Source organism: Diceros bicornis, chromosome 31 (assembly GCF_020826845.1).
Source record: "Diceros bicornis minor isolate mBicDic1 chromosome 31, mDicBic1.mat.cur, whole genome shotgun sequence".
Classification (NCBI taxonomy): domain Eukaryota; kingdom Metazoa; phylum Chordata; class Mammalia; order Perissodactyla; family Rhinocerotidae; genus Diceros; species Diceros bicornis.
This window is the reverse complement of record NC_080770.1, coordinates 13,741,167-13,753,433: the sequence shown is the minus strand read 5'-3', so window position 1 is coordinate 13,753,433 and position 12,267 is coordinate 13,741,167. Positions and strand designations below refer to the sequence as shown.

The 12,267-nt window shown below is 36.8% G+C and overlaps 1 protein-coding gene across 1 annotated transcript; it reads left to right on the top strand.

The window, feature by feature from the left end:
• Positions 1-11,391: 11,391 nt before the first annotated feature.
• On the top strand, positions 11,392-12,057 carry LOC131395027 (olfactory receptor 4D11-like). The gene is made up of 2 exons (XM_058526798.1): positions 11,392-11,913; positions 11,950-12,057. The coding sequence occupies exons 1-2, from the start codon at positions 11,392-11,394 to the stop codon at positions 12,055-12,057; spliced, it is 630 nt and encodes a 209-aa protein (XP_058382781.1).
• Positions 12,058-12,267: the final 210 nt, after the last annotated feature.

The following is a 12,267-nucleotide window of genomic DNA, read 5'->3' as shown; positions in this document are numbered from 1 at the left end:
TCTTTACTTTTAGATTCTCTGGAACCATAGGGCCTGGAACACGGCAGGTGCTCAGTAAGTATTTCACAATTATATACTTGATGAATGAACGGTACCAGCATATACTTTGTCCGCTTATATCTCTTCTTCATGTGAGCAGTTGGATGGAACACAGGAGAAAATGAATTCCTCATTCTTTATGATGCCTCTGATTATATTTCTTAATAGGACAAGAAGCAAACCATCTACCTAGAGGAAAAATGGAATGGGCTGAATCATTGGGAGACCTATTCATTTTCCCTCAGTTTCTACCTCCAAAGGAGATGGACTCCTGGTTGTCCCCTGTGAGCCCTTCAAGCAAAGATCTCTGGGCTCTAAGCACAGAGTTCAGGAGGATTCACCTTCTCCTCTACACCAGAAGAATTTAAAAACCAAAACGTGCATGCGTACACACATCTTCCAGTGCATGTGTGACTTCTTACTAACAGTCAAGGGAGCTTCATTTCAATAGGAACCTCTGGTTATTCAAATTCAACATTTACAACCAAAAAATCCCTTTGGCGATTCTTCTACCAGGTCTGAGGCTGAGACGCTGGTACTCATGGCAGGGGAACTATAGAGCAGTGTGGCAGAACCATGCGTAGACAATTATGTATAGCAGGATGGCACAAACACAAAGGATCAGCAACCTGGAACACAGGCATTTAGAAGGAACACCAACAGGAAGTTAAGCAGATAGAACATAGTCCTTGAAGAGGAATTGACAGAAAGCAGGGCCCAAATGTGAAATATAACAGAAGTTCTTTGGTGTCCAGATAGTGGAGTAAAGGATAGCACTGCAATGTCTAGACATGCAGTAGGCAACGGGGACATCTATCTCAACATAGCAGGGATCCAGCAGCTAGATCCCACTTCAATAGTAGTTACCCTATGATTACTTATTAAGCATATACTACAGAGCAAACACTGTTTGTATACATTCTTCTCTATCACTTCTGCTTTGTCTACAAATTTGCATCTTCTTTTTAATTAACTCAGCTATAAAATACACTGACACAACCTCCACAGCCATTCGGTACGTGTAAAGAGTCTTAGCTTTTAGGGATCTCCATTGCCTTTCTCTCCCTGTGAATTTGTCAGAATTGGATGTGAACTCGGACTTATACCGTCTGATTACATAAAGCCCTAATATATAACTAATGCAATGGCAACAATCTGCAACTTCCTTTTCTACTGTTCATACCATTGCCTCAGGCATAAACTAGTTTTACTAGTTGGAAAAGAAAAAGCTATATCCAACCCAATAAACACTTATTTTTCCTATGTGCACTTCTTTATCATTTCCCTTACCACAGTGTATTAAAATACCCCATAAAGCTTCAAATTAGTAGATATACTTCTCCTTTATATTTCCAGTGTCTAGAAAATGTCTGACTATAAGAAGCTACAAGTAAGTGTTAGTTGAACCTGTGGAATGGAAGGAAATGAATGTCTGTAAGAAGACGATACCAAACTCTACTTAATCTGGGTTTTTAGTATTAAAACTGACTCTATTTCTTGAACACTTACTTCTTCATGGAAGCCAAGAAAATGCAAATGATGGAATCAGAGTGTCTGTGATCTCATACTCAAGACCTTAGTATCTGTCTGTGTCTTTGTGAGATCAGCAAATCAAATGTTGGATCTAAGAACATTTGTAGATACCCATGTACACAATAGAATAGAAACACCTCAGGACAAATGAGTGTTTTGCAATATTCATGGAAAATCAACGTGCAAATTCATTCAATCAGAGTTTCAATAAATCTGTCCTCTGAGTACATCCAGACAGCCACTTGGGATGTCTGGTAATCATACACAGGAGGATGGGATTTATTTAATATCTGCTCCTTCTGGAGCATGGAACCTGGTAAGACTGAGTAAGTAAACAGATGCATCGAAATGTAACTATAGGCTAATAATTACAAGAATAAACATAGTAATAATAATACAAGACCACATTGCCTTATTTTAATTTATTGGGAACAGATGGTATGGAAATTTAGAATTTCTAGATTTTTGAATGATAAATCAGTGCACGTATTGTATATTACATCATTTCTGCCCTAGGGAACACCTGATACCCAAACACTTTAATATTTCGACATGAATATGTATGAATATTCCAAAAAAGTGCAATTGATAAAAACTATGCATGGCCTCACATTAATTCAGATCAAATTTTGCCACAAAATTGATTTAGGTCAGATCAGATTTTACTACCAAATGGCTTTCTGAAAATCTTCCAGCATTCAGAGTTTGGAGATTTCAGAATGACTGGCAACAAATACAGAAACTGAATAAGAGAAGAGTTGTAGTAGGCAGACTAATCCCCCCACCAAGATATTCACATCCTAATCCCCAGAGTCTGTGAGTATGCTACGTTAAATGGCAGAGGAAATTAAAGTTGCAGATACAATTAAGGTTGTTAGTGAGCTGACCTTTAAATAGGGTCATTATCCTGGATTATACAGGTGGTCCCAGTGTAATCACAAGGCTCCCTAAGAGTGGAAGAGGTAGACGGAAGAGGAGGTCAGAGTAATGCAATGTAAGGAGTACATGAGTTGACATGATTGTCTCTAAAGATGGAAGGATCCACAAGCCAAGGTATGTGGCCAGCCTCTAAAAGTTAGAAAAAGCAAGGAAATCAATTCTGCCCTAGAACCTCCAGAAAGGAATGCAGCCTGCTGACACTTTGATCTTAGCTCAATGACACTCGTGTTAGATTTCTGACCTACAGAATTGTGGGATAATAGATTTGTGTTGTTTTAAGCCACTAAGTGTGGTAATTTTGTTACAGCAGCAATAGGAAACTAATACAAGAGTAAAGCTTCAGCTGGAGATGAAGAGACTATAGGAGCAGACAAGGGAAAGGAAGAAAGATGGAGACAAGCAAAACGGGCTGGGGATGGGAGGGGGACCAACCAAGAGGAGGTGGCCACATGCTTCTCCCAAAAACCTAGGAATGAGCACCACACCCATGCACAAATCTCAAGTACAAGGGCAATTGGCTAGAGAAGCCAGTCCCAAGCTGTCACTACTTTATGAACTCTGTAGAGGATGGAATAGACATTTGAATCTGAAGCAAATGTCTAATTTAACACTCTCTGAATTTCCTCATGTAATTGATTAACAGTAGGACTATTTGATACCAAGTGAACTGCCACTACACATTATGAAAAGAGACCCGGATTTGGAGTTTCAAGTATTTTATATGGCGACTATATGTACCACATTTGAATTGAAAATGTCACCCACTGTAAAATGCATCTGACACTTTCACAACTAAGTAGTAAAAATGAAGCACTACCATAATTGATGTACTCATAGATTGTAAGACACATCTTAATTTCAGGGACATTAAAATGTGAAAGAAAGAAAGGTTCATCCTAGAACTTAAGAAACTCAATATTTAAAAATACAGTCATGTGGGGCTGGCCGGGTGGCGCATGCGGTTAAGTGCCTGCACTCCACTGCAGCAGCCTAGGGTTCGCCGGTTCGGATCCCGGACGCGCACCAACGCACGGATTCGCAAGCCATGCTGTGGCGGCTTCCCATATAAAGTGGTGGAATATGGGCACGGATGTTAGCCCAGGGCCAGTCTTCCTCAGCAAAAAGAGAGAAGGATTGGCAGATGTTAGCACAGGGCTGATGTTCCTCACAAAAAAAAATAAAAAATAAATAAATATACAGTCATGCACCCCATCACAATGTTTTGGTCAACAACGGACCACATATACAACAGTGATCCCATTCGGTTAGTACCCTATAGCCTAGGTATAGAGAAGATGACACCATCTAAGTTTCCATAAGTACACTCTAGGATTTTCACCTAGGAAAACGCCTTACAATGCATTTCTTATAACACATCCCTGTCGTTAAGGGACACAGGGCTGTAGGAGGTAATTAGTCCCTGTCACACACACACTCACACACAAAGACTTTCCCAAAGAGAGAGAAAAATCATACAAGTTTTGTCAACCATGTGTTTTAGAAACACATAATACTGCCATCAACTCACTAGTATGAAACAGATTTTTTATAATCAAATTCTTATCATCGATAACACATTACATTATTTATGTGCAGTTCATCATTTTCCTCACATTAAAAGAATGTGTGAAACTCCTATTTTTCCAGTTTAGAAGACCAGAGATGCTACTGCAACAGTTCCTCATTTTGGAAACCGTGAACATACTTATCTTTAAGGGAAGCTGGTAAGATACTCTCTTCTAGAAACCCCCCTTCTGTTCCCAAAAGATCTAGGCAGAGTTGAGAGTCATACTTTTTTGGTTGAACATAGAAACAGATGAACTCTATTGACTTGCAGCCTACCAAGAGAAAGAAGTAAAGACTCAGTGCATTGAGATGTGCTTTTAAAAATTCACTGGATGGAAAAGAACATATAATTTTCATGGAAAATATAGGTTACCAAAATTGACTAAAAGAAAGGGAAAGAATCCTAATAGATCAATAATTGCAGATGAATTGAAAAAGTTGTCAAAGATAGACCCTTTGAAAGGGTACTAGGCCCAAATTGTTTTGTGAGTGATTTCCAACAAATATTTAAGGCGCCAGCAACTCCCAATTTTGTTCTGAATTTTGGAAAGCTTCTTAATTCATTCTATAAGGATAGCATAACCTATCCACAAACTAGATAACAACACCTAATATATCTAATAATTTCACATATCTAACCTATGTATATACACCAATCACATCTTTGAACATAGATGTCAACTTCTTATAAAACATTAGCAAATTACAAAGCAATAAAAATGACAAATCATCATCAAGTAAAGCTTATTCCAGAAATTCAAAGAGAAATATTAATGCAATTCAGTGAAATAACAGATTAAGAGAAGAAACAATGGGATTATCTCAATGATGCAGAAAATATTCAGTACAATTCAACTCACATCCTTGGGGAACAAAGCACCTAAAAGCCAGGAACTGAAGAAAAAGTATTATCCTGATAAAGAATACCAACAAGAACAACATAGCAAACATTATACCTAATGATTAACATTAAAGTAATTTCCATTACCACCCGTTATACACATTGATGCCCACTATCACAACTAATATTAATATGTATGCTTGAATTCATTTACAATTCAAAAAGATTAGAAAAAAATGAGAAAGTATAGAAATTTTGGAAAGCTGGAGAAAAAAACGTCACTATTCTCAGATATTGAGATGATATACCCAAAATAATATATGGGAATTCCCTGAATGATTATTGAAAATAATAAAGGAATTCAACTAGGTGGTCACATACAAAATCAAATTACATACATCATTGGTTTCCTGTAAATCACCAATATCCACGGAGAAAATGTAATAGAGCTATTTCAGGTAATATGAAAAACTACATATCATGAAATAAAGTCCTTATTTAAACATGCACACATGCAGAAGTGCTTCTAGGAAACATCCACTTAACCACATGTCAGGACTCACATGTCAGGAAGGGAAGGGAAAGGCTCAGTACCAAAAATAGATAAAAAGGAGGAAACCAGAGAATTGAATACTCCCCCATCACTGAAAGAGTTAACAGGAATAATATCCACCAACCAGCAAAGAAGATAGCAGTAAAACTTGTCTACCTCAGCCTGGGCTTTGATCAGAGTAAAGATAATCTCTTCTGAGAATTCAAAAGCCTTGACACAAGTTTCGGATTCAAGTTTGTAATACCTACGTGTAACGGAAAGCCCCAAAGTGAAAAATTATCCCTATGATGTCTGAAAACAATGAATATTAGCCCTCTCTGAAGGAATGCACACTGATGCCAAGGCTTCCAAGATTTCCACACAAATAGCTGAGCAAATTCGTAATTCGAAATAACAAAATGCACGCAGAAACAAGCCATTATTAGCAAGAATCGAAAAAGGCAACTAAAACACGATCAGACTCTCAAGGACCCTGAATACTGGAATAATCAGATATGGCATATAATATGAATATGAAAGCTAAAAGAAAAAATTTAAAGGAGACACTTTAAAAACATGAGCAAGAAAGAAGGTAATAAAAGAAAAAAAAAGTAGATTTGTAAAAAGAACAAAAGAGAACTTCTAGAAATGAAAACTATAATGAACTGAAGAAATGACCTGAAATGGATCACATATAGACAAAGAGAGAGAATACATGAAAAAGGAAGTTAGGGGACACGGAGAAGAAAAATAACAAATTTAATAAATAATATATCTGACATGAGCTCCAGAAGAAAAAAGTAATAAGAACGAGGAAGAGGCACTATTTTATGACACATAACTGAGAAATTTCCACAATTGATGAAAAATAAAAATTCTCAAATTCACCAGATATCATGAGAGAAAACATAAAAAATAATCCACATTAGTCACATTGTAGCAAAACTACAAACATTCATAAGCTAACAACAAACTGTGAGAAAAAGAAATTAAGAAAACAATCCCATTTACAATTGCATCAAAAGAATAATTTACCAAGGAAGAAATTTAACCAAGGAGGTGAAAGATCTGTTCACTGAAAACAATAAGACATTGACGAAAGAAATTGCAGAAGATACAAATAAACGGAAAGATATTCCATGCATATGGATTGGAAAAATTAATATTGTAAAATGTCCATATTACCCAAAGAGATCTACAGATTCAAAGCAATCCCTATCAAAATACTAAAGGTATTTTTCACAGAAATAGAAAAAACAATCCTAAAATTTGTGTAGTACCACAAAAGACCCCTAATAGCAAAAGCAATCCTGAGAAAGAAAAACAAAGCTGGAGGCATAACAAACTATTTTAGAATTTCAAACTATACACTACAAAGCTATAGTAATCAAAACAGTATGATACTGGCATAAAAACCGACATATAGACAAATATAACAGATTCAAGAGCCCAGAAATAAACCTATGCATACACAGTCAATTAATTTATGACCAAAAAGCCAAGAATATACAACAGGGAAAGGATAGGTCTCTTCAATAAATGATACTAGTAAAACTGCATAACCGCATGTATAATAATGAAATGAGACCCATTTTACACAACTCACAATAACTGACTTGAAATGGATTAAAGATTTAAACGTAAGACCCGAAACCATAAAACTCCTAGAAGGAAAAATAGGGGAAAATCTCCTTGACATTGGTCTTGGCAATATTTTATGGATATGACACCAAAAACACAAGGAACAAAAGCAAAAATTAATAAATGGGACTACATCCAACTAAAAAGCTTCTGTACAGCAAAAGAAATAATCAACAAATGAAAAGACAACCTACAGAATAGGAGAAAATACTTGCAAATCATACATCAGATAAGAGGTTGATATCCAAAATACATAAAGGACTCATACAACTCAATAGCAAAAAAACAATCAGATTTAAATATGGGCAGAGGAACTGAATAGACATTTCTTCAAACAAGACATACAAATGACCCACAGGTACATGAAAAGGTGCTCAACATCACTAAGCATCAGAGAAATGCAAATCAAAACCACAGTGAGTTATCAATTCACACCTGTTAGAACAGCTATCATCAAAAGACAAGAGACAAGTGTTGGCAAGGATGTGGAGCTAAAGAAACCCTTGTCCGCTGTTGATAAAAATATAAATTGGTACAGCCACTATGAAAAACAGCATAGAGGTCCCTGAATATTAAAAATAGGACTACCAGAAGATCCAGCAATGCCATCTCTGAATATATACCCAAAGGAAATGAAATTAAGATCTTGAAGAGGTATCAGCACTCCCATGTTTATTGCAGCATTATTCACAATATCCAAGATATGAAAACAATCTAAGTGTCCATCAACAGATGAATGGATAAAAAAGATTTGGTATATAGATATATAATGAATATCATCAGTTGTAAAAAAAAAAAAAAAAATCCTACCATTTGCGACAACACAGATGGACCATGAGGGCATTATCCTTTGTGGAACAAGACAGACAAAGACAAATACTGTATGATGTCATAAATACGTGGAATCTAAAAATCTGAACTCATAGAAACAGAGTAGAACGAAAGGTGGTTGCCAGGTGCTGGGAGTGGGAGAAATGAGGAGATGTTGGTCAAAGGGTACAAACTCCCTGTTATAAGATGAATGTTTTGGGGATCTAATGTACAGCATGGTGATTATAGGTAACAATATTGTAGCAATACCTGAAAGTTGCTGAGAGAGATAATCTTAAATGATCTCATCACAAAAAAGTATTGTGAATTATGTGAGGTGATGAAGTTGTTAGCTAACACTAAGATGATAATCATGTGGCAATATATAAATATATCGAATCAACACATTATATACTTTAAACATACAGAATGACATGTGTCAATTATATCTCAATAAAGCTGGGGAGAAAAAGAATTACCAATTTCAAACACACAATCTGTCTCATGCAGTTTTTAATCTGTATAGACTAGTTTAATGTACTAAAAAAAATGTAAAAGCAACTAAATCCAAACCCATAAGCATTCTGCAAACAATGGAAGTGCATTCTACATAAGATCAAAACATTGAATAAGTTGGATTAATCTTAAATAATACGGTAATTTTGTAGACAGCTTTAATAACGTACCTATCTAGCTGTATCCAATTGGAGAGATTCCATTTGAGTGGAGTGTTGGAAAACAGGAAAAAAGGTGCATTCCCCAAACATTATGTAACTCACGTTTCTGTACATGTGGAGACTTAAAGCAACATCATGACACTCTAACCGTTCTGCGTATAATTAGAAACTATACTGGTAGCAAAGGATTTGAGGTCCAGTTCTCTTCTAGTTTTTTGGCAATCTACTTGAAACTCATTTGTATATAGTGTCCTCTGAGCCTTACCAAGCCATGAAAATTGGACCCTCTTAGTCTCTTGGGAACAGCATTTGGCGTGTTTTAACAAAGTTCTGATTGAGCTATGAATAAGCAGATAGATTTCCTCTCCAGCCTCTTAATAATTAAACAGCAATCAAAATGTGTTCATCTCTGTGTGTATGTGTGTTTACAATTGTGCTTGTCTCAGTAACTTCTTAATAACTCCCAGTGAAATTTCATCACCCACAGCAGAATCAGGCACTGACTTCCACTTCCTTGTCCCATATTATTCCCTTTGCAATTCTTATATTAAGCCTGAGGGTGAGGGATTTAAGCATAAGACAGGGACACAGCAGAAGTTCATAAAGATGTGATTCTCTGAATCCGCCCTTACTCTCCTGAAAGGGGAATAAAGACACTAAGATATTTAGTCTTCCAAAAGGCTCTACCTTCAAGAACAGAATTTTCAAGAATTAATGTCACCAGTGTTCTGTTCTGCTCTGTACCTAATAACACACAATTTGAAGTTGGAGTTTCAGGATCAAAGGAATTAGGTAAAGACATTAAACGTTTAGCTACTATTAAGGTTATGCACAGTGAAATTAAGATGTCGTTATGAATTATGTATAAATAGTTTGACTTTGATATTTTCCAGGTGTATTAAATGCATCAGAGCAAAGATGATCTTCTCAGTGACAGAAACAACAAAGTTGTGTGTTAACTATTGGGAGGGGAAATGATGTGTTAAGAGGAATTGAGCAATGTGGTCCATTCAGTGTGAGAGAAGGCATCCTGCATTTGTTGTGATCCTTTGAGTTGCCTATTGGTGAGGCAGCCTCAGACTAAGGCCCATGTAAGTCGGGTTTCCAGAGCCCTTTTCTGCCAAATGCTTATCTTCAGTCAGACTTTATCAAACATTCTTGCTATACAAAATTACCCTATACATGTACGATTGAAGGGGAAAAAAAACCACTGTTTCTTCCATCCTATTTTCATCCCTTTAGCCAAACATAGATTCATAATATATTCCATGAGAAAAACAAGAATAACATTCAGACTTTCTAAAGGATGGTGGTGAAAATTAAATAAATCAACTTTTCATAACTCTTCACAAAGAGTAAACACTTAAAAAATAGTAGCTATTTTTACTGTTAGAAATCATATCTCCTTTCTTATTTCTTAACCCGTCCATGTCTACCTCAACTTTTCTCTTAGGACATTTCAGATTTTATCATTATGTTCATCAATTTGTACAAATCCTCCACTTCTAATAGGCTGCAAACACTTCGACATTGCGGTCCAAATTATCTACATACATTTGAACATTGCAATGTGTTCACTAGCTTGTATAAGGTGAAACAAATAATAATCATAAAATTTCCTAAGAATGACCCATAACAGCCTATAAAAAAACAGGCATTTTTCTAGTGATACCAGCATCTCTCCCTGCTGTGGGATCACGCCACTCTCTTAGCTTTGATCCACAAAGGAAAAGAGGCAGAGGAGAATGTGCTTGATGCAGTATGGACCACCTCTCAGAAGAGGGTCACTATCTTGATTGTCTCCCGCATACTCAAGCAAGGACCACATCACTTATGCAAGGTGAATAAGCTCTAGGGAAGTACTGTAAACGTTGTTGCTATACTGTATTGTGCACTTAAAAATGTGTTAAGAGAGTAGCTCTCGTGTTTAAGTGTTTTATCACAATAAAAGAAATTAATGATATTCTTTGAGATTTGGTTTGGATTCAAATATTGTTTCAATCTGTTTCTCAATCATAAATTTTATATATTTTAAAATAATTATTAAGCAAATAATCTTATTAGTATAAACTAATCACGATAATGAGTTGCCTACCTGGAATAATCTGCAATTTTAAGCAATTTGACATAAAACAGCCAAGAGCAGGGAGAGTGACTCATGACACAGCAACATTGCAATAAGAAACAGAATGACATTATTTCTTTTCCAAGACAAGACCCTCTTGAAGTCAACAAGGTATTTGCTAATATGAATATTAAACTTGTAGACTATGAGTCTACGATGGCTGGAACCGTGTCTCACCTATGTTTGTATTTAATACTTCAGACATTTCCTGACATTCAATATATTTGGGAGAAATAATAATAAAGCTTAGAAACTAAAATAAATTAATTACATAAAATATGCAATGTAAACGTAACTAAACACAAATGCTTATTCTTTTCAAAAATAGTTTTATAGGAAAAGAATTATTGAATGACCTTGCATGTGATAATTTGATTTTATCACAAAATTGATTGTAGTCTTAAAAATTTGGACAACTCAACAAACTGCAAACACCACAGCCACATGAGGAACATTCTGAATTGCATTCTTAGTGCTTAGGAAGAAAACAAAAGAAATAATCAAGTATTTTCATATGAAGTAGCTAGAAACAAGAGAGAAAGAAGATGACTCAACGGAGTGGAAAAACTGCACCAGGGTAAAATAATTCATTTTCCTTGGCCTAACCCAGAATCAAGAGCTGCACTTGGTCTTATTTCTTTTTCTACTTTGGGTGTATGTGACAACTCTGCTGGGAAACCTCCTCATCATGGTCACTGTGACCTGTGAGTATCGCCTTCACACCCCCATGTATTTTATGCTCCGGAATTTATTAATTGCCGACATCTGCTTTCCCTCCATCACAGCTCCCAAGGTTCTGGTGGACCTTCTGTCACAGAGAAAGACCATCTCCTTCAATGGCTGCTTCACTCAGATATTTTTCTTCCACCTTGTTGGAGGGGTGGATGCATGTTCTTTATCAGTGATGGCATTAGATCGGTATGTGACCATCTCCAAGCCCCTGCACTATGTGACAATGATGAGTAGGGGGCGATGCACTGCCCTCATTGTGGCCTCCTGGGTAGGGGGCATTGTCCACTCCATCGTGCAGATATCCTTGCTGGTGCCCCTCCCCTTCTGTGGACCCAATGTTCTTGACACCTTCTACTGTGATGTCCCCCAGGTCCTCAAACACGCCTGCACAGATATTTTTGTGCTTGAACTGTTAATGATTTCTAATAGCGGACTGCTCACCACGCTGTGGTTTATCTTCCTGCTTGTGTCCTACACAGTCATCCTAATGATGCTGAGGTCTCAGGCAGGGGAGGGCAGGAGGAAAGCCATCTCCATCTGCACCTCACACATCACTGTGGTCACCCTGCACTTTGTGCCCTGCATCTGTGTCTATGCCCTTCACTGCCCTCCCCATGGATAAGGCCATCTCCATAACCTTCACTGTCATATCCCCTCTGCTGAACCCCTTGATCTACACTCTGAGGAACCAGGAGATGAAGTCAGCCATGAGGAAACTGAAGAGAAGATTAGTGCATCCTGACAAGGTATAGACTAGTCGCACACTCCTTCTCACCACCTTTGAAAATGTTTGTCCATCAAATAAACCACATTGACTAAAGGATTTCTAAAT

Bases quoted from the DNA above. Each gene is read 5' to 3' on its own strand.
- LOC131395027 (XM_058526798.1), top strand. From the start codon at position 11,392: ATGGTCACTGTGACCTGTGAGTATCGCCTTCACACCCCCATGTATTTT. The intron at 11,914-11,949 runs GTCATCCTAATG...CAGGCAGGGGAG, and splicing joins TCCTGCTTGTGTCCTACACA to GGCAGGAGGAAAGCCATCTC.